The sequence below is a fragment of the Cephus cinctus genome, unplaced genomic scaffold, assembly GCF_000341935.2.
Source record: "Cephus cinctus unplaced genomic scaffold, Ccin1 Ccin1_scaffold0841, whole genome shotgun sequence".
NCBI lineage: Eukaryota > Metazoa > Arthropoda > Insecta > Hymenoptera > Cephidae > Cephus > Cephus cinctus.
This window is the reverse complement of record NW_014333429.1, coordinates 1-26,611: the sequence shown is the minus strand read 5'-3', so window position 1 is coordinate 26,611 and position 26,611 is coordinate 1. Positions and strand designations below refer to the sequence as shown.

Genomic DNA, 26,611 nt, shown 5'->3' with positions numbered 1-26,611 from the left:
TTTAGATCTAGGGATAGTACATCAACACAAAAGTATCGATTATTTTTATTGATTCGAATTATTAATAAAATAATAAATATTGGTAATAATTGGAAGAAAAAATATTGATTTTTGAAAAAAGGATTTTTTAAAAAAGAAAAACATGTTTGTGTGAAAAAATTAAGTATTAATTAGGCGCTTGGAAAATTTTTTAAATTAATATAAAAAATACTCAGATATTTAGTTGAATTATAATTCATTAATTCCAATTTACATAAAATTTTAGTAATAAACATGAATTATTAGTGAACATATCCAGACAGCGTACAAATCCTAAAATTATCTGTACTCTTCGTGATCACTCTGTTAAAGTGACCTTAACCTGTTTACGCCCAAACTGGCATGAAAGTTTTCCATTTTTCAACAGTTATACTTTTAAGGTAAAAGTTATTCAATCTTGATGAAACTACATGTCTTTATGTATTTTTGTCTGCTCTTTCTGAAACTGACCTCAGATTGACGATATTTGCCGCCATTTTTAAAATACGGCAGTTTAAATCTGAAAAAAGGAAAAAATTTCATTTTTTTTTTTTCAAATAATCATGAATCTGAACCAGATTCCGTTATCGGAGGGCGATAAAACTCTGGATCGGGTGGAATACGACCTTATACTAAAAGATAGGATTATTAATTTATTGAAATTCAAAATGGCGGTCATTGAAACAGCTGTTTTTATACATGAATTTAATGAAAAGCTTTGCAATTTTTTTTCTCGGTAAGTATTAACTTTACGAAAAAATTTTATGGATTAAAAAATTCTTAAAATTAATTGAAGAATACTCTTGATTTTTTTCAGAATATTTAAAATGATTTTTGGATTTTTGGAATTGTCGATTTTTCGAAAAATCAAAAAGTTATCCAAAAAATTCTGAAAAAATTCACACGTATTCTTTGACTAATTCTAATTACTTTTTGTTCTGTAAAGCTTTTTGTAAAGTTGATTTTCATAGAGTAAAAAAAAAGCGCAAAGATTTGTATTACATTCATATATAAAGGTGGCTGATTCGACAGAGATCATTTCGAACAGAACAAATAGAACAAAAAGTAATTAGAATTAGTCAAAGAATACGTGTGAATTTTTTCAGAATTTTTTGGATAACTTTTTGATTTTTCGAAAAATCGACAATTCTAAAAATCCAAAAATAATTTTAAATATTCTGAAAAAATTCAAGCGTATTCTTCAATTAATTTTAAGAACTTTTTAATCCATTAAATTTTTTCGTAAAGTTAATACTTACCGAGAAAAAAAATTGCAAAGCTTTTCATTAAATTCATGTATAAAAACAGCTGTTTCAATGACCGCCATTTTGAATTTCAATAAATTAATAATCCTATCTTTTAGTATAAGGTCGTATTCCACCCGATCCAGAGTTTTATCGCCCTCCGATAACGGAATCTGGTTCAGATTCATGATTATTTGAAAAAAAAAAAATGAAATTTTTTCCTTTTTTCAGATTTAAACTGCCGTATTTTAAAAATGGCGGCAAATATCGTCAATCTGAGGTCAGTTTCAGAAAGAGCAGACAAAAATACATAAAGACATGTAGTTTCATCAAGATTGAATAACTTTTACCTTAAAAGTATAACTGTTGAAAAATGAAAAACTTTCATGCCAGTTTGGGCGTAAACGGGTTAAAATGATTTTGAGCTCAAAAACCACATGTTCTGGTCAAAAAATCCTGCTGTCCTCAACATCTATCTGACATTTTTTTCTCAATATCCCACATTCCATATGCCTGTGCATTTTTAAAACAACTATTGATAACCAAAAAAGTTCCTATTTTTCTCTCGAAAAACGACATTTTTTACGCGCTGCATCTGTTATCACTTTTTTTGTATGACAATTTATTATTAAATTTATTCTTCCAGCGCGATAGTTCCTTGTTTAAAAAGGTTTCAGATATATTTCAGAATTTTTCCCGGTGGATAAGAAAATTATTGATATGAAAATCGTTTAAAAATCGCCTCGGTCAATTTCATCTTAGTGACCACATTCAAATTCTACGGAGATGTAATACGGAGGGGTAAGATGCCAAAAAGACAATTTCTATCGCATTAAACATCGTTAAGATGATTTTTGGTCGGTACGCGTTCTCTGAAAAGTACACTTCGAATTGTAAAAGAGAATACGAACAATCTAATATTAAACCAGGTACATAATCGAAAATGAAGAAACAATTAGTATTAAACTCCGCCATGATAGCTTGATTGCGTAAGTTTTCTATTTATCTGTCGATATATTGAATTCTATAGAGTCAATTCAAAATATAGATATTCACAGTGTAAAATATCAATTTTATGAAAAAACGATTTCTAATTAGATCATATTCTGATTCAGCGGCCATAAAAACTTTAAGATATCAAGTTTCATAAAAATTCAATAACCTTCATTTTCCGTGACATTCCTGGTCCGATTGTTATATTTTAGTGTGACACTTAAGGGGCAAGAACGTTTGTTAATTTAAAAGAAGAAATAGTAATTTGAAAATTCAATAGCACAAAATTATAGTTAAAATTCACAAAACTATAATACATCATTGTATTTGTTTGATACGAACGTTTTCGTAATAATATATAAAACTAGGAAATGTTTTACTTAGCCAAACTGAAGTGAGTTATACAGATAAATGACAAAATAGCATCGTTGCATATAAATAAAATGACCATAAATTTCATTCATAAAGAATTGTAATAAAAATATACTGTGTAGTGAGAAATGGCAGAAGAAGTAAAATGAAGGTTGAATATGTATAAATGCGTCTAGGTACCTTTCTTCAAAGTTATAATGAATGTTTCACAGTATCTCGACATTTCTAAGTTTTCTATCGCAAACAAAATAAATTAATTATTCATTAGAAATAATTATTTTAACAAGTTGCCACGTGTAAATCATGTCTTGAAACGTACAAGTAACAAAAAAATTCCATACTGTAACATGCTATAAACTCATTCATGTTGAAATGAATAACACGTTATATAATAATTACTAAATCAAACATAACGATAAGCTCGATGGCCATTGCAACAATGTATTGTATGTCACAATGGGCAAAGAGATATAATTTTACAAAGGTATATTAGACAGTAAATCGTACAAAGATGTTCGATTAAAGGTATCTATATTTCCCGAAACAAAATCTTACAATTAATAATGTGCGCTAGTGTACTGAAAAAAAGGTAATAAGGGTATAAGATCTACACACGCCGATATATATACTGTATAAATGTATATACCGAATGGTCTAGCTAGGCGTAGCAATCAAGTAAACCATTTACTGTGGCTATATTTACTTAGATCATCCGGTATTCTACGTGCATTGTACGTATATGTATATTGTTCGTTTAGCCATAAATGCGGTAAAGAAAAACTTGTCGAAAGTGTGCCTGCTTATTATTATTACGTACGTATATTAGAGAACTATTGATGCTGAAATACCTGTTATAGGAATCATAATAGTCTTTCCTGTCCAGTGGTGATGGTCCAAGCGACATAAGAGGAGGCGGCGGCTGGGACTGCGATTGAGGCTGCACTTGTGACTGCGATTGTGAGTGCGTTTGCGATTGCGATGAAGGATGGCCACCAGCACTAAGATGCGGTAACAACGGTGGTATATTATGTTGAGAAGTTTGATTCCTCATCGGATATCGAGACATTGGCGGACATCTTTCTCGCGCCACCGGGTCGCGTTCACGATACTGATAATCCCGTCCTGGCGAGCCGTAATAACCGCCATAAGTCTCACGTGGTTCTCGTGATCGTCCACGATCCCGATCTCGATCGCGATCCCGATCCCTCTGAAATCTGTAGATTAGTTAACGATTAATTTTCTCATGTACATGATCCAATGCACGAATATTATTTCATGTTTTATTTTTCAACATGACTTTTAGGTAAGTACCGCTTCAGTTTTCATTTAAACTTATTGAAATACTGAAAAAGTTTATCATAATTTACGCAGTATATAATTATTGAAATGTAAAAACAATTATGAATATACTTATGAGAAGTGCTCACCTTAACGGCGATCTAGCAGGTGATCTATACCTTGACGGTAAATCGCGATCACGGTCACGATCACGATCTCGATCTCGATCACGATCACGATCCCTATCTCTATCTCTCTCCCTATCACGAGAAAGGGAACCTCTCGGTGACTGACTGCGAGAATAAGATCTAGATCTGTAAAAAAAATTGGACAATAAGCCCGTAAAAAAGTGTTTAACGCAAGAAAGAATGTATGTACGTATGTGTGCCTGCCTGTCAGCGCACCAGATACCCGTAGCTTTTGCGCATTTATGCGTAAATTTATAAGAAAAGCGTCGAACTATCTTCATGTTGTTATTTGCACGACAAATTTACTTCCAATTGTAAATAAGTTAGTTAGATTTGCAACTATGCAACACTTTCAATTATAAAATAACGTATATATACGTTATGAAACATTGCTTTCGTGCAGTACACAACGCCAAAAAGTGCGCGTGCGCATGAGGAAATCAAACAAAAAATTCTGTACGAACCACTGGGTCAACCCACTGAATCAATTGGATTAAGAGTTACAAAAAGAGTTTTTTTAATATGTATATATGAAACAGTAAAGCTTACAGATTTTCAGCACTCATTTTAAAAATGATGTTACCACAACATTAGTTATTTGCTAACATAAAACGCATAAAAAGATACAACCATCCAGGTTATATTTCGGGATATGTTTTAAATTTACTTCAAGCGCTAAGAATGACTTTTTCATACATTATTTATTACAAAAAAAAAAATGTTTTGAGGAGAAACGATGATACTGGAGGTGTTTAACATTTGCAAATGTTACTGCTTGGTCCCAACCTCATGTGATCGTTTCTGTAAATTTCAACTCAATTGTCGAAGCAGTTTAAGGAGAATTTTTTACAAACATAATATGACACTAAATTATCGAATTTTTTAGCATGTACCTTCTTGGAACTAGAAATGCTGAACATTCGCAAATATTACTGTATAAACAGGTGCAGAAGTGGTATCCAAAATGATGAAGCTCACACATCCTCCTTTCCTTAATTTTCGACTTTGATGTTCGCTGAACCATGGACCAATATAAGGAATCGTTTCTTAGGACTAACGCGCTAACTGAAGTTATTCTATAACGTTGAAGACAGTTGAAACATATTTCTTGAAAGTACTTGATCATTGATTTATATTACAAACACGGTATTACATGTCAAATTATAAGTAAGCCAAATTGACTAGAAATTTTTCATCCGTATACATAAAGAATTTATTTATCCCTTTGTATTATCCTATTACTATCGTATTAAATGATTGTTGTCGATTTTCCGCGATTTTAATTAGTCGGAAAATGTGCGTGAATTTACTGGTTTTAACAGCAAGGGTTACTAGCGGCATTAAATATATTGAAAGATGTCAAATGAACAGAAATGGACGCTTGCAGACAGTTTCAGTTACGTTGGTGAGGGTTAACGTCAGAATATGAAGGTTAATGATTAAATTTATTGGTGAAAAATTAATTAAATACAGATGAAAAGAAGACTGACTGACTGATTTATAACAAGGTGTAATGTAAAGTATGAGTCAATACATCAATTAATAAGAACATTGTAACACTGAACAGGAAAAAAACGAGATTTCACAAAATTAAATGGTTAGTCAACTTATAATTGAATAATAGGTTATTACCATTTCGAAATAGAATAATTGGTTTTATGAAGACGATGATTAGTTCGAAAAAGAGGCTAACTGCTTCAGGAAAATGTTGGTTGGCGTTCGTCAATGCTGATAAATATTAAAATAGAGTAAGTGGATTACACAAGAGAACCGATTTAAAAGAATGCTGATTCGTTCACGTTTTTGATTTAGAAAAATATGTACTTGATTTGAGGAAGTAAGCTGCTGTTGCTACACTGTTAAAAATATTATGAATTTTAAAATATGTTTCACATACAAAGTCATATGAAATGTATAAACTAGGTATATCAAATTAGACTTCATGTACATACATAGATTAGTATTGCGCCAGTCTTAATTTCGAATATCAGATTGCTAATGATTGCCAACACAGGCGGACTGTACGTTTGGCATAGACTGCCCCAACCTGTGGTAAAAAGACATTGCACCACTCAGTGTTATAATATACGGGTCCACTATTATTAAATCACCTATTGAATACTCACTTCAATCAAAATTTTGTTATATAAGCTGACAACCGCTGGGCGCGCGTGGTAAGGTAATAGTCACCTGAGTACCTCGAGCGAAACTCGCAAAATTTAAGGGTCTTTTCAAATGAAAAATTTAACCCCTTAGCAAACTCATTTTTGGATATTTAAAAGCGCGTTTTAATCGTTGAAATCTCAGCTACAATGGAGAATAAATATAAAACTTCTATTTCACCGCATTCCTAATGAAAAATGGCGGGAAAGCTGCGGATGCGCTTGCTATATCTCGAGATCTCCATCACGGGATCATCTCCGAGAACAATGATATCATGCAGAAACTAGACCAGATTGGCTGGCGCGTTCAGAAGTTATAGCCAATTAAGTGTTCTCACTTCAAGGGGGTGTAGCTTCCCCTAGAGTGATGTTACAGGGGTTAATGGGTGTGTTTCTGACTGCCGAAGGATGCTTTTTCTCGTGCCATAATTAAAAAAATGAATTTCCTCCCGGAACTACTAGTTCTCGCACTTTTCAAAAAGTCCCAAAATGTACTATTTCACTCCAACCCCTGCCGTTCTGCCATTTTGTATCCAATCGGGATAAAACCTTTACCATTCGAACGGGAAGAAATTTCCTAAAAAATCCTAAGAAAATTCCTAAAAATTGAAATCGATCATAGTTTCGCAGAAATAAACAAAAATTCAAGTGTTCCACTTCAATTGCACATTACTGTATATGTAATTGCGTATTTTCCGTTAACTGCCACAATCAAATTAATCTCTGAAACGTTATAACAAACAAAAAAAAAAAGAAAACTTAAATTCATGGAATCATAGAATGAGCTGTTCAGAGCCCTGATCATCTACAAATATTACAATAGACCGGTCTACATTCGAAATTTCAAATTTCCTAAAAATGTCAGCCCAGTTAGTTGAAAACTTCATCTGTAATTTCGTAGATTGGTTGTGCTTGTGCGAGAACGCGAAAGAAAGACTACATAAGGCAATCTTAAATGCTGTATTCTACCGTGGCTAACTATTACAGATTAGTTGTATATCACCTGCTGATTGAGAAGCTACCGCTTCTCGATCTTCTTTTCGGCGTGCGGCTTCGGGGTCGAAGTAACGGTGGCGTTCTCGATGGCAGCCGTCGTTTCGGCGGTGGACTTCTCGATCTGCTCATTCGTGACGGCAAAGGTGAACGACGCCCGAAAGATCTCGATCTAGATCTAGTGTAACTTCGAGATCTTGAACGGCTCCTGGTACGCCGTCGATGTTTTCCAAGTCTTCGATCACGTTCATCTTTTTCACGAAGCATACGCTCGAACGCTTCCAGTGGATCATCAATTATGCTAATGAGAAAACATTACAAATTCAAAAATTAATAATTCTATAAAAAATGGTAAATAAATACACAGTTTCGGAATAACTAGAATATTTAATTTAAATATGTAAAAAATTTGATTTATTGTAGCGTACCCAGGTGGGTTGCCATTATGAATATTTCTTCCTAACCCCGGCGGTGGTGGTTGAAGACCTCTGTAGCCCACTGAAACAAAAACATGAAATCATTTAAAACTAATGTGTCTAATACGATTTCACAACTAGTATACATATCCTAATTATTTTAAACACTTATTTCCTTAAATTTATTAAGTAGGTTCATTAGTAACGAAAATCATTTTGAATTGAAGATATATGTATGTACCTGGCATTAATAATATGATTTAAATACTTTTTGTTAGAGGAATTCACAGCAGTCCTCCACTTGGCGTAGTTTTTTACACGTAAGTGTTTTTTGGGGGTAAGTTTTACTTGAAAAAGCTTAACACTATTATTTTCAAACTTTCATGACACGAGCTACAAGAATATGGAATAAAAATTAGGGGGGTCTGATTTTTAAACGTCCAAAGTGATCTTATCGTGACCATAGCATCACCATCTAAGGTCATACCAATCTCATCAGCTTACATTCCCTTCAAAATCAAACAACTTTTGTCTAAACCTTTTTTTTTTCGATAATGCATTGTTTTAGAGATATTTAGCTGGGAAGTTTTCAAATAAACATACGGTATACTGTCAACGCAAGGCTTATTGAATTGCTATTAAGTTTAAATTCTTTATTTTACAAAATATTTTAATCAAATCATTGTATTTGTAACAAAAAATCAAACCCTATAATATTTTATACAATAAACTGTATAATCTAAATAATAACCATTTATCTGATTAACAAAATAGATTCGAATAAAATCAATAAATATAATTGAGAAATTTTTTGTACAGTGTTTTTATTTTTGTTTTTCAATTATTCGAACCACATCAATACAGCATGGTAAAGTTTTTCTATATGAGAACTAATCGTATTCCTCATAATACGCAACTCATATTTCTCACACCTTACGCTCAGGGTACGGACTATAAAAATATAACTGTCCGTACGGACATGGGTTAGCCTAACCCGGCAACTTTGATCGACTGTAAATTAAGCTGTAATTCATAAATTAAAGGGCCCCATTCTATAATCGGTTACCGCGCTCGGAGGCGGGTAAAAGTATTGTCCAAATAGGTTGAAAATAAAAGACGGCGAGAGAATCCGAATCCGCCTCGCGCGCAGCGATCGCCAAGTCGGCGTCACGCGTCAATGCCGACTTTTATTAAACTCTCGACAACTTCAATAATTTTCAATTAACCGCGATCAAACTTTGCTAAAAACTTGCCCAAACGTTAAGGACCCGTATTTTTAGGATGATATTGATGAGACTTTTATAACGAAAAACTTCCTCGCTTGGGGAAATGTGGAAAACACGGTTTTTTTTTGTCTATTACAATATTTAACAACAATTTTGCGCTGCAACATTCTGATCTGAACCATAGGCTCCGCCAATGAGTCCTGAACATTTGGTTTAGATTTGCAGTGATTCGGTCAAGTACTTCTCGAGAAAACGCAGTTTCAGTTTTGAGAAACATTGATTTTTGCGTGTTTTTTTTAGGTAAAAAAAAAGTACGTATTTATTTTTTATCTGGAAAAGTTTGTTTGTTACAAAAAAATGGCATCGACATAAAAAGTGCGTCTGAACGAGCCTCATCCAGACATATTTTTTGTTTATCACATTTCGCACTTTTATTTTCAATCTATTCGGACAATACTTTTACCCGCTTCCGAGCGCGGTAATCGATTATAGAACACGGACATTCAATTAAAACATTTTTTTTTCCAATCGATCGGCAATTTTCTCTGAAATGCGATCGTTTTATTAGTTTGTGATATTTCTTTATAAAAAAAAGTTATAGTTGAAAATATAAACGACTTCTTCCAAAATGGCGCTACTTTCAAAATTTGCTCGGGTTACGCTAACCCAATTTGTACCCTGAGGGTTAAGAACTTATGTTCGAAAACAACTGTATGCAGTACGTAAAAATAGTCCAAAAAAATCTGAAACATTTCCTCTGTAAAACTATTAGTTAATTAAAGAGAAGACAGTACGAATAAGATATTTACCATCAAGCTCACCACAGTGAGTCCAATGAAAACGTTGCCAGAGTCATAAGTGATATTACAAATTTATCAGATACATGACAACATATGAAACAAACAACTTACACTCAAAATGTTCAACTGAAATGCACACATTACAGTAATAAATTTGTGTAGTATATTTTAATAAAAGTATGTTATATAACATAAAAGTTATCCAATACTTTTTAAATATCTTAAGTTTAATCTAGATTATTGCGTACTGAAAATTGCATCTATCAACGTGTAATTATTTATCACTATAGCTAAAAATTGTGCTCGCATGATCATTTTGCGATCTACAAAAGAACTGTTTTCATCTTCTGAATTACAGTATTTTAAGAATTATTTAGGTGCGCAATTTGATTACTTCCTGAATAATTTTTCAGACAACTGGCCTGAGATTTGAGAACTCTTTAAAGGGGAGTCTACTTCGGAAAGTCGCAAAAAAAAAAACGATATTCTTTTACATGTTCTTAACGTTAAAGGTTTAAAAAAAATATGTTCTTGAAGTGATATTTCAAAATTTGAAAAATTTCCGAAATTCCAAAACGTTCAGCCTTACGCGGCGCCGGATGAAATAGGAGTGCGCGAAACTTGGCTTGACATCGGTGTTCCTGAACAATAACACGAGTTCAAGAGTCGAAACATTGTGTGTATAAGACGAACGAATTTTCGTCGAGTTGTAATTCATACCTAGGCACCTCTTTATTCGCCTGTGAAAAGGTTAATTCTCTGTCGAGAACTAGTCCGGCCTAAAAGCTGTTGAAATTGCATCCTATCTAGCTGTCGGGATCTTCAATGAAGCCTATTATAGTATTCTTCAGACGACGATGATGATGGGATTAATCATTAGCTAGTAAAACAATCAATTGCCGGTTATTGCGACAATCTGCACTCTGGAGAGATTGGAGCAGTGGAGCTTCAACTTGAATCAAGAGGTTCAAGTGATTCAGAAATATGAAAGACTGGCACGAAACGAATTTTCTACGAAGAGGTGATAAGTACCGTAAATATCGTTATGAATTGTATCTAAAACTTTAAACAGGTTTTTTTTCAAAACAAGATTTTTGAGTTGGCGTGCATATATCATAAACTAAATTCCGGATGCCAAAAAAAACCCTAAGATCCAGGTTACATACAAATCAGATAGATGTTCTTTTTTTGGAGTGCCATATTGGATTAGCAATTTTCCATTTTTAAATGTTGACCTCGGATTCGTATTCAGCGACCGAAAAACCCCCTAACATTCAAGATGTCATTAAAATCCAACTTTTTTTCCTTGCTCACTGGGGTACAAATAGTCAAATTTAGCTTGCTGTCTAATCGAGTCCCAGCATAATAAGAAGAATTTGTAACAGATATTTTTCGATTCTCTTTGCAACAAACATGAGTGAAATATATAGGAAGCTGCAAAAGCGGCAGGGTGTCTCTATTATTATGTTTGGACATCTTTGTTAACTTTCAAAAGTGACATTTCACGAGAGGAGACTATAATAACATTAAGTCATACATACTTCACTGAAAGTGTTTTTGACTTATAGCCATAAGAAAAATATATCTTATTAGGGGAAGAAAAAAAGAAATAAAGAAAAAAAAGAAAAGAAAAAACCGGGTCACCTTAAATATATGTATACATAAACTGAAAATTAAATGTAAAAATTGAATTCGCTTATTGTTTGTTGTATCAAACAGTAAAACATTGCTCTTTACAACTTTTTGATATCTGAACGTTCTTTTTTTCATACAGGCTATATCAGAAAGAAGACACTGAACATGTTTGATTGCGAAACACACACGATATTGGTGAATTTTTCATAATAAAGCGCGTACACAGTTAAAACTTTCCATGACATGTGAATTTATATCAATTAACAGATTTGTATTAGTTTATACATTACTCACAGTGGTGAACTCCTCGAAGTGATCTCGGCGGGCCATTATAGGTACGTGGGGGCTGAGAAGGTCTGTAACCTTGGTGTTGATAAGGTGGCCTTTCATATCTCGGCGGACCATAATGAGGGCCTTGTTGATGAGGATACATAGCTATTCGATGTCCCATGTAAGGATCTGGTAACAATGGAGCATTGTGTGGAGCCATGCTGGGTGGTGGTTGATTATAATTTGGTGGTGGAACACGATCTTCACCTGGTGGAAAAGGCAGTAAAGGCTGCTGCCCGGTAGTAGCAGGCGGTCCATGAAGATGAGGTTCATCAATCTACATTAATTTAATAAGTAACATGTCAATATTGCTTTATTGTTTAGATTTCCTTAAAATCTGTTACTAACCGTTGGCGTGCCTGGTCGATCTTCTGTTGATCTACGAATACCAGATTCATAATGTATATTTGAGGCATAGTGATTCTCAGTCTGTGGTGGGCCTTGATAGGTCTTTGAGGAAGGTTGATCCAATAAATGCGGTAAAATCGATGCATGAGAAGGATATTCAGCACGGGAAGAATGTCTAGGTGATAAAGATCGTCTGCGGCTCACAGTTCGTAAGTTTTCCATTCTACGCCCTCTTTCTGCACTTCTGCAACAACAAGAACAATGTAATAAATTGATGTATTTAAACTCGTAAGTACACTCACGCTTTTTGATGCTGAATTATAATAATAGTTAACTTAATTTTACGTGGATAATAGTTTATTAAACGCATGTAACATATCACTATGTTATGAGCTGATGTGTGCCTTATTAGACATAATTAATTATATTTAGTAGAGAGGGTAATAGAAATTGTATGGCAGTATAACGTAAAGCTCACTGAATATAAGATTGTACAAAAGGGAATGTGTGATATGTATGATTGCATTTATGCAAATGCACATAAATATCTAACCTATCGCGATGATTATCTCTGCTGAAGCTTCGTCGACGTTCTCGGGGTCTTCTCTCATCCATGTATCCCTCATCGCAATCGTCTTTGTTGGATTCTATTAAATCAGTAGGCTCACGTCGATCTGACTCACGCTCTTTTTCTGGTGAACTACCAATGGCAGGGATCGGTAATAATGGTTCTGTTCCAGGAGGTAATGGTACTTCATTCTCCTCTTCGGCTGGTGCCTTTATAAGTTGACTACTCTGTAGGTCTAGGTCTAAAGCTGATTCAGAGTGACCTGTAAAGCATCCTATTCTGTAGCAGTTTATTTACACAAAAATTATATTAAGCTGCTAAAAATAAAAGATGCTTCTAATTTTTGTATTTTTCTATCTGCCAGTAATCCTTCTGTTTAATAATTGAGGCTATGTATGGAAATATCAACTATGTATATGTATAAAATACAAGGTGACAATCTGCATTCAGTTGTTCCATAAAATTCGAAAAGATCGTGAACGAAAAATATATTATACCGCGTTTTTCTAAGAATATCGTATGTTGCAAAAGTGTTTAACGATTTCAGGAATTAAAAGCCATCGCAAATAGTTTAAGGTACTAAAGTAAATTGTAGAAGTAATAGGGTAAATTTAATAAATGATAAATCGATTAATTGCAAAGAAATTCCAAAGACTTACTGCTTTGAATGGTTGACTGCTGAGTACTACTAAAATGCAGAGCCGACTTATCAAAATTTGCTGTTTGCTGTTCTACAACATGCTGCGATTCTTTGCTCGTATTTGTAATATTTTGTCCTTGTGAGTCGCTACTTTGAAGAGGTGCTGGAACAGCAGAAAATTGTTCACATCTCAAGGATTCCTGTTGCACATTCTTGGCTCTTTGAATGGCAGATCTGTACGATTGCCTCTTTGCATATCCAGTCTCATTTTTGAAGTTTAGCACGGCATTCCGTAAGAAGCGGTTCGGAATCAATGTTTCGGGTGACACGTCTTTCTCGTTACAATCTGGACATTCGTGCTCTTCGGACTCCAACAGAAATGTTCGGATACCTATGAATAATACATAATCAATTTCTTTAAAAATTTAAAAAAATGTCAATTACATAATAATCAAAGCGTTATCGAAACATCTGTGCACTTAAAAAGAGTTTGGCCGTTTGAATATTGAGATAATTGCCATCATAATCAGTAGCTTCCATACATATCGCCTAAACCAAACAAATACCAATATCATGTTCTTTGTTGGAACTCAACTTTTTAAACAACATTTAAGATTTTAACAAAATACCAAACGATAGAGGGGAAATAGATTTGTGAAAAACACGAATTGTTGTCATAACAGCAACAATATGCGGTGTAAATAAGGACGAACTTTTCCAACATTACTAAACGATTCTTTCATACGTTCCAGCCATTAGATGTTGATTATATATTATAAAGTATACGACGCTCATATCACGTTATTTGAACTTTTCCGCGTATAATCCAGAGACTTAATTTTTGCATAATACTATCACAACACAATTAAGATAAGGTATCTGCTGCGCTAGATACTATTCAAGTTAATTCTATTTATCGGCAGTAGTGAAATGATATGTATTACAACACGTGTCCTTAACCTAGAGAAACATCAATAGCAATGTAATTTGCTAAAGCATTAAATAACCAATGCTAATTTCCATAGAGTTACATTTTCGTCGAGTTTTCTAAAAGAATAAACCGTAATTTTGTACTGATTTTAATGCATCATAGCTCATTCTGTTTTTTGAAAGTTGCTCTACGAATTCACCACATATAATATTTTTACTATTGACGATTCAAAAATGATAACAGTCTTTTTACAAAGACTTTTATTCGCGGGTTAAACAATAGGGTGCAATTTTGAAACCGTCAACATTACAAAAACATGTTCTGCAAGATTACCAATTGTTTTGATAGGACTTCCGCAATGAAGAACGCATTTAACTGGAAGCTGCTCGCATATGTTAAGTTCAACATCTGAACTTTTTGATTGCATGTTTTCTTCAATGTTGGATTAATCATTGTCAAAGAGTGTCAACTAGATTATTAACATTGACAAATATGCCAAATCCACTTACAGAAAAAATCACTATTTACAATTTTCTTTTCTATTATAACAATAAAGTACCTGCAGGCCCCAAGCATTTGACAATTCACAAATAATGCAATTTCTAGCAAATCATATATGATTTTCCGTAAAATCACAATGATATATGGCGAAGCAGAAAAATAAAATACATTTCAGCGCAAAACCATGCACGTACATACTTTGTAATGAAAAGTTAGAATGATAGGAAGTTTTTTTAGACATTAGAAAGTACTTACACTCATCACAGAAAGAGTTTCCACAGCAAGGAATCATAACAGCATCAGTTAAAAGGTCTTTGCAAATGTTACACAATAAATCTTCCGGTATTTCTGGCTTCTCAACAACTGGTTCAGGATCTTGCGAAAATGGTGGCCGCTCTTTTTTACCCTCTTTGTAAGCTTGACTATGAATATAAAACATACACTTGATATAAATATAAGCATTTCTTTTTATAAGGAAGATTCACAACGACCATAAAAATATGTGAAAGTGTAATTAAAAATACACATATTATAACATTGTATTTTCTAAGTACTCACTGATCTATAGCTGGGACTGCATAATGACCTGTAGGTGTCATCATAGCACCTGGCACTAAAGGCCCCTCAACAGGAACCATAAAACTTCTAGGTATTCCAGTGCTTTTTTTAATTTCAATTGGTTCCTGATTTATACCTAGAGGACAATTTTTTATCCAGTGTCCAGGTTGATGACATTTATAGCAGCGATAGTTTGGAGGCACATCTCCAGTTTGATTCGCACCACGAATTTTCATATAACTATACAACATATATGTTATTGATTACTTTATGTATCGTGTTAGTTCAAATAAATTAACATACTTTGATGGATCATAATCCTGTGTTGATTGTGTCATCATGGCACGAATCTTATCTTCTTCTGAACCATCAAGACGTGTGAGATCAACAGCTCGCCCCAAATTAACTTCATCTTTTGGGTTACCAAAAGTCGGTGTTTCATTACGATCCCACGATCGTTTTTGTTGTACTGTTAATGGTACGCGAGCAACGATAAGACTAGTATTTTTTGCAATTAATGTATTATCGTCTGTATAATCTAAAATAAATTACATCATATTATTACACAGATTAGAAAGAATTATATGAGATATATTAATTGTAATATTAAACACTTACCTTCCTTGGTTTGTGCATTAGTTATTTGCAAATCAAAGTCAGTATTTTTTCCAATGCGCTTTTGATGAAAAATAGCTTTTTTCAAATCAGCAACAGAAATGTGCAATCCATCAAATGATACAGTGTCATAATCTAGAGTTGATTTGAATTTATAATGAACTGACATTTTTATTGTTTATTTGACCTATAAACAGGAAAAACTATATAAATATTATAATGATACATAGAATCATAATAGCATTAAGAATAAACAAAAAAAAGTTATTTGTGTAAACTGCAGATATAACTTCTTCTCAAGGAGCTTCCTCTAAAAAAAAAAAAAAAAAAAAAAAAAAAAAAAAAAAAAAAAAAAAAAAAAAAAAAAAAAAAAAAAAAAAAAACAATCTACAGTTAACTTCAAGGAGTTGTATTCTGCGATTTTGCTGGCATTTGAATGTTTCCTAAGATTAAAAGACAGATGTTAACACTTAAAATAATAAAATTCTTGATCTAACAATAGCTGGTTTCGATTCAATTATGCCATGATAAAATTATTATGCATAGTACAATTATTATATATTCCAGAAAGTAAATAAAAATAGCAAAATAAAGGGTGGAGAGGTTACATACTTCAATTTTACAATTTTCGATAGCTTATTTAAGGTGAAAGTCGAATAATTGCAAAAAAATAAAATTAGATAATGTGTACTGAGGAATTATATTGCTTGTAAGTATGCATTAAGTGTTGCTGATGTAAACGAATTTTCAACTGAAATAAGTTGGTGGTATTCTTGAAAAGCACTCAGCAAATTATTGAACAAAATACTATGGCATTACAAGTGCATGTTATGCTCTGAGCAGTTATTTGTTTTAACGAGAATTACGCTGGTACTCGAAACGCTATACCAGATAGTCCAATATCAATATTTTGCCATTACTAATGGCCGGCTTTATCATAATCATAAATGTACAGCTTTTGATAGTTCAATGTCATTCAAGCATCATACAGTTTCCAAGTGAAAGTTATACTTACATATTATATTACAAACAAAACACCATCTCACAGCTCAGAAAAAATATTAGGCTTAATGAAATATCGGCCACACTCTACACTCCAAAGTCGAAATTGATGAACCATTGGATAGCAATAGATAGTACAATCAATAGTAATTCACGACATCGATTATGGGCGGATTCACACTGACTACGTTTACAGGCAGTGTTAAATCGGTTAGTTAATACTGATCTAAAGGTATGGACAAATCGTAGACATTTCTACTTGTAAGCAATATTTGGGATTGGTCAATTCCTTTAGATCAGTATTAACTAAACCGGTTATGCTCCGTGCTCTGGAGCATTATAGATGTGTTCCAAAATGAGCCGAAAGGGGAAAGAGCATCGCTATTTCTCTGTTAGACTACGTTTACACGGGCTTAGTTTCCAACGTGCAGAGATTAAACAGAGTTAACCAATCACGTATAGGGGTTGAGTGGAATTGACCAATGAGACAGCTTGACTCTGTTTAAACTCTGAACGGTGGAAACTAAGCTACGGTGGTCTTAGACTGTCGTGTAAACGTAGTGTTTGTTGCACTAGGGTGCCAATTCTCGAGCTCGCTTGAAATTCGGCCGAGCGCTCGAAATGTTCAAATGATCGATTCAAACGAAACGAAAAATTGGTATTTTCGAGATCGATCGACAGGGCTTTCAAGCGGCATCTGGTATGACACTTGCATGCAGTATTGCCAAGTTGCTGTATTCACTTATAGGCCAATAAACAGTCTAGCCTAATAGAAAGATAGCTGTTTTAAAAAACGCGAAGGTTTTAAAATAAGTGAATCGTATGAGTTATATTAACCATTTATTTTGAGATAAGACGCTTCCAGTATTATTCACGTTTTCGTCTTTAAAGTTGATCACATTTTTTATATATTATCTTTAAGGGGGTAGTCTAGTGTGAAAGATGTTTTTTTAATGCTTTTTTAGAAATTTTTTTCTGACGAACCATTAAAATAAATTAACTTATAATCTGTATATAATGTTTTATGACATTTAAACAAACTTTGTGAATTATTTCAAGCTAATATATTGTACAATCATTCGCAATAATGGTGAGAAAGGTAGACGCCGTGCGGTAAGGTAAGAACGAAGATTGGGCGGCGCTTGCTCGGGTATCTTGGCCTGTACGTGCGACGCAGAAAGCGCTACAGTGCGAGCGAGACGCCAGAGCGCTGCTCGGTGCGTCCTTGTTGCACAGCACTAGTGTAAGCGAGACGCCAACAAGGCCCCTCATGCGCAATAGGGAGCTTGGTGGGGGACCGCTCGTGTTCGGTGGCACGCTTTCCCCCTCTCCCTCGGACTAACGCTTTATGACCAGAACAGCTACTACCCCGATAAGAAACGAGAAGGAGCTATGGGACTTTCGGTAATGGGAATGAGATAGACTTTTCGATTATCCGTCCTCGTCAAACAGCGTTAGTAAGACAAAGATATATGGGACGTGGTGGCCAAAAAATAATTTTTTTTACGCTTTAGAAAAAAATTCAATTTTTCGCACTTTTTTTTGGGGTGTATTTAGCTATTAAAAAAACTAACGAAGCAATCTTAGATATTTTAGTTCAACTTGTAGCTATATATGTACTAAAGATACTGTGCAACTTTGAGCAGAATCAATTGAATAGTTTTTGAGATTTTAGGGCAGCAGTTTGAAAAAATCGTGTTTCGAGAAAAACGCGTTTGAAAGTTATTGTATATAATTCATAATAAAAAAACGGTCTCACCATCAATCTGCTATGCCTGGATCATACAGTACACCTTCCTCTTCTTCAAAGAAGTCTTGTAAAGATGTGATTTATAAAAAAAAAAAAAATCGATTTTTTTGACCTGAGACACTAGACAACCCCCTTAAAAAGAATTGTATACTATAATTGTATGTTATTTACGATATGTCATTTAATTCATAAATTAGTTCGATTGAATGCTATAGACCACTCGTCCTTTACGTTCGAAAAATGTCGTCGTGAGATCCCGGTGAGATTTCGAGAATGCCGGTACAGCCGTTTTGTTCGACAATCTAGGGAATCTCGAATGAAACCGAGCTCGAGCGAACTCGAGAATTGAACCCATGGAGACTAGAATAAGGAACACGAGTTCAAATGGGAAAATTGACAGAACCTGCTACTAATATCGTTCACATTACGTGTTCTTTCTGCACCATTAGCGTCGCTAGTTTCCCTTTTGTACTGACGTGAATATGTTATATCCCAAAGCGGATCTACTCAAGTAAATGCAATCGGTAAATTCTTGTCGGCACATCGAACTTTTCGATTGCCTCATGTAATTCCTGGAACGCTGATTAGCAGGCCACGCGTTCACACTACATGCCAGCGCGAGTAATGAAGCAAGACTCTTTCTGTAAGATCATCAATATTGCGGTGCATTATCCCCAAAATTGGAGCTAAGGCACCTACAGTATTCGGAACCAATAGGTAGTTTTTCGCGAATCCTGGCAACAGACGGAACTCCTCTAGGAGTCACCGTCTAAATCATCGAGTCTTGCTTGTTCCTCCGCTGATAGTATTTTACGTGTCTTCGGATCCTTGTGACCAAGCCTTCCCACCCGAGGGCCAGGGAAGTCATCGCGGTGAGCGTTCTATTAAATCTATCGCGAGTATAACAATAGACGACGGATTGCCACAGAAAGAACTCAGTGAAGTGCAACATCAACTCTTTCAAACTTATCAACCATTGTAAGTCGACCTATCATACCTACAATAAATCATCAATCTGTATACCTACACGTCGCTCTCATTCGTTGACATTACATCCCCCACTTTCACAGGAAACAGATACGCCTAGCGTTAAATGGTAGCCCATAATCAGATATATCTACGCCCTAGCAGTTTCACTAGCTAAGGCCTAATAAATATAGAATAATAAATACATGTGAAGTAAGCAGACAAATATTTACAAGTAATTTCCATTTGTAAATAAACATGCTTCTAACCTAAACATCTTAATAATTATATTTAACAGATATAAATAGTTCATTTAAATAAAATCTATATTAAAAAATGAAAACTTTATTTAAAAACTTCGATGATTCTTAATAATAATTTTTATTGAAAGTATTTTTAATTTTAATTTTCTATTTTGATTGATCAATTAATTATTAATAAACTAATAATAATTTCATGTAAAGAATTGAATTTTATATTTAATTATAATAATTTTTTGTATTACTTACTTAATTTCATTTGTTGTTTTAATTTAGCTTTGTAAATTTTAATTATTTGTTTATTTAAGTTAAAATAGGCTAAATTATTTATTTTATAATTTTCGATGTACATCAAAATATAATCTTCAGTTTAAACTCCCGCCTTATACCCCTCCACTTTTTCGGTGCTGTTACGTAGGCCGGAGTGGCTAGCGAGGCCTTTAAATTTTATAACAAAACTTTAGAAATAACCAAAAGAAAAGGAACGACAGAGGACCTGCGTGAAGTTGGCCGGCCAACTTTTATTTTTTAAACTTTTTTTTATTCCAATCGTTTGATAGTCGTTTGATAGTGTTGTAAAAACGTTTGATAGTCATTAGTTTTTTCAGAAAATCAAAATCAAAATCTAGTGTGAAGTTGGCCGGCACTTTTTTGTTTCTAACCGGATTTTGTTTTTCCGAAGCTCAGTCGATGCAAAATCGTTTGATAGTTGCGAATTAATTAATAAAAACGTTTGATAGTCATTAGTTTTTTCAGAAAATCAAAATCAAAATCTAGTGTGAAGTTGGCCGGCACTTTTTTGTTTCTAACCGGATTTTGTTTTTCCGAAGCTCAGTCGATGCAAAATCGTTTGATAGTTGCGAATTAATTAATAAAAACGTTTGATAGTCCATCGCTTGCAAGAAAAATGAGAAAAACGATATGCGAATCAAGGCTCCACGTAGTTAGCCCCTCATCTATAACGAATTTGAATGATTTTTTTTGCAATCGTTTGTAGGTCGTTTGTAGGTGTTTCATATTGCATCCACGACGTTTGATAGTCCATCGCTTGCAAGAAAAATGAGAAAAACGATATGCGAATCAAGGCTCCACGTAGTTAGCCCCTCATCTATAACGAATTTGAATGATTTTTTTTGCAATCGTTTGTAGGTCGTTTGTAGGTGTTTCATATTGCATCCACGACGTTTGATAGTCCATCATTTATTTATAATATTAAAATTAATTTTCTAGGGAATTCTTCTTTATGTTAGCCCCTCATTCAAATATTTTGTAAACTAATCGTGTTTGTTCATATGCAATCGTTTTTAGGTACCTTATATGTCATTGATGATATGAAATAATTGATTCTTTAATCGTAAATAATGAAAGAAATTTTATCTAGGGAATTCCATAAAGTGCATCTAGCGCGCATGCGTGAAGACTTCAATATGTCAAATCACATTTTACATGTACTCATCTGCATATTGTTATTAAATATTGCAATCCGAGATATCAGATATTTATCAGTGCTCTTTTCTTAGTTCTGAAATATTTACAATTGTACAGTTTAGTATTTACTATTTCATATTCATTAAATTGATTGGAATTCTCTACCAACATAAGCCAGCTATTATTTAGATTGAAACAATTTTTAATTTTTTTTTAATAGTAGTACTCTTCCTTCTGCTGTTTAGGTGATTGTACAAATTATGTCTGGACACCGGTATCTCTTCTGGCAAAGAAAAGAGCAGAATTCAAGGTGCTTAGGGAGAAATCTAATATCAAGCAACATAAGAGTTTGGAGAAGATGTTTTTCCTTGTTGTATAAATTATTTTATTAATAAATACTGTAAATACATAACTATCCGAGGATACTTTTAAGTACTAGAATAAATTAAATATGTATTTACAATTGTGATGGAGGTAACAGTATTTATGTAGAGATAAAGGCAACGTTCCATTCACGTTAAGCATCCAAAACAGAGTCTATTTTTCAAGAACAATTGATGATACATGTTTATCCGTTGTATGAGCATCCATTTCTGTAAAAAAATACAAATTATGCATGACGCTGTACGCTATGTGCATCAAGTTCAATAAATTAATAAGAAAAATTACCTTTTGAATAAGAAAACCGAGAGCAGATTACACAGTAGTTGCTTCTCTGTAGATAATAACTGCTTCAAACTTTACCTCAATATCACCAGCATTCAGAAGAGATTCAAAATTTCTGCTGACACAATTATCACCATCGTCATTCGTTTGCTGCATTTATCATATAACCTTAAGAATACTGCTCGACCTTTCTTTATAATCATCCACTTAATTAACAATTTAATGAATATGAAATAGTAAATATTAAACTGTGCAATTGTAAATATTTCAGAACTAAGAAAAGAGCACTAATAAATATCTAATATCTCGGCTTGCAATGTTTAATAACAATATACAGATGAGTACATGTAAAATGTGATTTGACATATTGAAGTCTTCACCCATGCGCGCTAGGTGCAGTTTATGGATTCCCTAGATAAAATTTTGTTATGTCGTGGCCTAGTGATAAATAATCTCACTAGAATTGAGCGGCGGATTCAAATGAGGGATTAAAATGGAGTCACGATTTCCGTCTCCAAATCAGAATTCAATGCTTTCAAATACTCAGTCTGCCGTTAACGCATAAATAAGGTATATTCTAAAAAATTCGGAGAAAGCTTTCTAGCCGCTACACGTGGATAAACATATGGGCTACAAAGAATGTAAGCATGGGCCATTTGTTTATTGCTATCCTAACTGAGTGAGTTTCTCAGGAACTCTCACTCCTGGCAATAAATCAAGTCACTTGAGAGGATTGACGGGCTAGCGGAATGTTCGGTTAAGGTATGACGCTGTCCATGTGCTTCCCCAAGTAAACTAAGGATAGGGTGTGCATGAGCCCTTTGTGCGTAAGACAAGGCCGTCGATCTTGGGCCCGGACAGCAAGCCGCCACACATTGGGCCTCCACAAAGGGTGAAATACACATGACTGTGTATGAGTACGGATGCATGCATGAGAAGTATGAAGAACTATATCCCTTGGGATCCAGAAGGGCAGTTCGATTTCTGGTCTTGAAGGGTGTACTTCGAGTCTATATCGTAGAGTCAATTAGCTAGATAGATTGGTTTAGACTAAATCACATTATAATTAAAGTAAATAAAGTTAGTTATAGTGCTCTCCAAAAGCACCTGCATTTTTATTCCTGAAGCCTTTATTCAGTTGAAAGCCCATAACATCACCGTACCAGAAATCAACATATATACAGAGGATTGAACACCGTTGGAGTGCTCATCAGAACTTTGGTGGCTAACGAAGCCACCTCGCCAGATTCAGGCAGTCGAATCTGTCGCGAAAACTACAGTGGCGACGATCAGGACGTCACAATTTTTTTCATTATTTACGATTAAAGAATCAATTATTTCATATCATCAATGACATATAAAGTACCTACAAACGACCTACAAACGATTGCAAAAAAAATCATTCAACTCCGTTATAGATGAGGGGCTAACTACGTGGAGCCTTGATTCGCATATGGTTTTTTTCATTTTCCTTGCAAACGATGGACTATCAAACGTCGTGGATGCAATATGAAACACCTACAAACGACCTACAAACGATTGCAAAAAAAATCATTCAACTCCGTTATAGATGAGGGGCTAACTACGTGGAGCCTTGATTCGCATATGGTTTTTTTCATTTTCCTTGCAAACGATGGACTATCAAACGTCGTGGATGCAATATGAAACACCTACAAACGACCTACAAACGATTGCAAAAAAAATCATTCAACTCCGTTATAGATGAGGGGCTAACTACGTGGAGCCTTGATTCGCATATGGTTTTTTTCATTTTCCTTGCAAACGATGGACTATCAAACGTTTTTATTAATTAATTCGCAACTATTAAACGATTTTGCATCGATTGAATTCTGGAAAAACAAAATCCGGCTAGAAACAAAAAAGTGCCGGCCAACTTCACACCAGATTTTAATTTTGATTTTCTGAAAAAACTATTGACTATCAAACGTTTTTATTAATTAATTCGCAACTATTAAACGATTTTGCATCGATTGAATTCTGGAAAAACAAAATCCGGCTAGAAACAAAAAAGTGCCGGCCAACTTCACACCAGATTTTAATTTTGATTTTCTGAAAAAACTATTGACTATCAAACGTTTTTACAAGCCTATCAAACACTATCAAACGACTATCAAACGAGTGGAATAAAAAAAAGTTTAAAAAATAAAAGTTGGCCGGCCAACTTCACGCAGGTGACCGGAGGTAACGTGAATAATATTTGAGTGAATTCCGAGCGGTAAGAATGCACTCAATGGTGGGTTCGCTGCTCGTTTAAGGTGTTGAAACACGCCTTGCTATTCCAACGTGGATAGATATTCTCTGAAATGTTCGAGGATGGGTAATGGATATTTGAAACCGCGAGTAAAATGTGAATTTGCGATATATTGTTAAAATAATTTAAAAAGTTTCAATTAATTGTTGTGTACAGTGTTTCAGTTATGAGAAATACTGGGATAAAAAAAGTTGTGAAAACGGATTAGAAAATCTGACTGTGTGTGAGGTTAAGGCAAAAAGAAATTTAGTGGAACAGAAAATTTATCTAATCTATGCGCTACTTGGAAAGACTAGTCTATGCAGCTGAATTTTGCCCGGTAATCGATCTAGCTTGTTCCCTAGGGTATGTAATAACGAATCCGTACCTAGGCCCGATTGCGAATATTACACTGAATCTAATACTCTAACGGTTAGAGCCACGAGTGACAACGTGCAGTCCGATCTTTTATGCGTGAAGCTGAATGGTTTTCTGAACGTCAGTGCCATGATTTTGGCTGCTTATATAGTCGATTCCTGCTGATGCTCTAAGTACGGTTAGGACGTTAGGAATGCACTTGGCTAACCAGCTGGGTAAGTGGCACAGGCAGTGCACTGGGTAAGGTGCTGAGTCTGCAATTATACTTCCTGTCGGGTACGTTATTATTCTGTTTCGGAGTGAAGGTCGATATACGTAACAGTGCATACAGAACACTAGTGCCCTCTTATTTTGGGAATCTGTTTGTACAGAGATGAGTAGGGAGATTGCCAATGGGCCTGTTTTTGGTGGTCTCAATTTTACTTTAGTTTCGCCGTGCCACCTTAGCGGAGGGCCCTCGAAGCAGTTCCACATTTTTGATTGGTCGAATGAATTCGTGTGTTTCTCGAGATCCACGATTTTAAACCGGGTGAACACTCAAATAGGGAGACTTGTATCCACCCTTTCTTACTGCATATTACATAAACCGTAGTAATGAGGTAGTAAGTTCTGCCGATGTTAATTCCCTTAATATCCATATTAAGCTTTGTAAATAATAGAGTGAGCAAATAAAACTTTAAACAAACCCTCGAACGTGGGTAACTACAGAAATATAAATTTTCCAATTTATATAGCACAATGGCTCGGTAGCACACGTGCTTGGTGCTGGATTAACGTCCGAGAATCTCGAGTTCAGCACTCACGTCTCATCCCCCTTTTTTTTTTCTTAATTATCAACTATGCTTATTGGTTCACCTAGTTAACTTAAGATTCAGTAAATATATGATTATATTAGTCTACAAATATTTTATTATATTACATCGTATACATGCAATAAATTGGTACATCAAACAGCGAACATTTCTTCTTCCCTAGAGCCTCTGCCTGTGACAAACACCTATGGCACGCTGTCTTATTTTTTAATAGCATAAATAATATTCAGACGGATAAAGAAGGCATTACGGAAAATTACCAAAAACAAAAAATGCACTTATAAATCTCGGGCATAAAATGATGAGTATATAAAAATTGTAAGGTGTAATATATTTTCAAGATTTGGTAAATGCGAGGTGTTGAATTTTCAGACTTGTTGTACATACTCTTAACAATTGTCCTTCCCGGTTGGGGCACGCGCGAGCAGGCAACGATGTACAGTCTAAGAAAAGTAGTGGAATCATTAAAACGATACAGTGCAAAAATTTACCGAAAGACGCCGAAGAAAAAGAAATGGCTCGCTACGACGACGACGACGACAATGATTTTTTGAAGCATAGACGTATGCAGCGGGCGAAGACACGGGCCCTCTATCGGTACGGCAACCCTGAGTACGATCCAGAGAAAGAGGCCGTACGCGAGTGGTTGAGATTGGGCCATTTAACGGGTGTACCGCTAGTCTCGATATACATGGCGAAACCGGGGGTGCTGGACGCTGATGTGTTATACAATGATAACCCTGACATGATCTGCCGTAAGGGGTGGCCGTCCGGTGTAAGACCCGTGATACTACCCGAACTGTCTATAGCAACGATACTGACTGGAGGACACCGTGATTTTACGCGTTGTAGCGTAACGCTGGGTTTTATCTGCGATCAGCGTTCTAACGACAGTCCTTACGCACAGCGCATATGTACCCATGAGTGGTTGGCGAAAGAGGAATGGCGCATGTCCTACGATGATAGCCCCAAATGCCGTATCACGTATCGACGCCCTATGGACAAATCAGAGCTAGCGACATTGAGGAAAAGGTGTAGCAGGCCCACACCGGAGGAACTACCGCACCGTGCACCCATGCGCCTGGAGTCGCAGGCCTGGTTAGCGGCATTCAATCATCTCGAGAGATTACGCGAAAGCTGCGTCACACTGTGGTGCCTGAGAGCCATGCGAGCGTACGAGACAGCACTACGCACTCTGGAGAAATGATTTAATTTGACAGAGTTTATTGGGTATGTTACCCTGACGACGCGGGATGGTCCACCGCACCTGAAATATAAGGAA

General features: G+C 34.8%; 1 protein-coding gene and 1 long non-coding RNA gene across 3 annotated transcripts in view; both read right to left on the bottom strand.

Moving 5' to 3' along the window:
* The window catches only part of LOC107270846 (E3 ubiquitin-protein ligase RBBP6), a 29,615-nt gene extending 12,643 nt beyond the window's left edge, over window positions 1–16,972 (bottom strand). For both annotated transcript variants that reach the window (XM_015746230.2, XM_025088148.1), the window contains exons 1-13: window positions 16,832–16,972; window positions 15,820–16,003; window positions 15,505–15,739; window positions 15,202–15,441; window positions 14,899–15,065; window positions 13,231–13,602; window positions 12,557–12,833; window positions 12,004–12,247; window positions 11,620–11,932; window positions 7,677–7,746; window positions 7,259–7,549; window positions 4,055–4,219; window positions 3,476–3,841 (exon numbers count right to left, since the gene is read on the bottom strand). In XM_015746230.2, coding sequence (XP_015601716.1) covers window positions 3,476–3,841; window positions 4,055–4,219; window positions 7,259–7,549; window positions 7,677–7,746; window positions 11,620–11,932; window positions 12,004–12,247; window positions 12,557–12,833; window positions 13,231–13,602; window positions 14,899–15,065; window positions 15,202–15,441; window positions 15,505–15,739; window positions 15,820–15,985 — 2,906 coding nt within the window. In that variant the 5' untranslated portion in view covers window positions 15,986–16,003; window positions 16,832–16,972. The remainder of the gene's footprint in view (window positions 1–3,475; window positions 3,842–4,054; window positions 4,220–7,258; window positions 7,550–7,676; window positions 7,747–11,619; window positions 11,933–12,003; window positions 12,248–12,556; window positions 12,834–13,230; window positions 13,603–14,898; window positions 15,066–15,201; window positions 15,442–15,504; window positions 15,740–15,819; window positions 16,004–16,831) is intronic.
* A 4,598-nt stretch (window positions 16,973–21,570) lies between these two features.
* LOC107270845 lies at window positions 21,571–22,265 on the bottom strand. The gene is made up of 2 exons (XR_001538460.2): window positions 21,892–22,265; window positions 21,571–21,815 (listed from the first exon to the last, which is right to left on the bottom strand). It is a non-coding gene; the product is annotated as an uncharacterized LOC107270845 (long non-coding RNA).
* Between the last annotated feature and the right edge of the window lie 4,346 nt (window positions 22,266–26,611).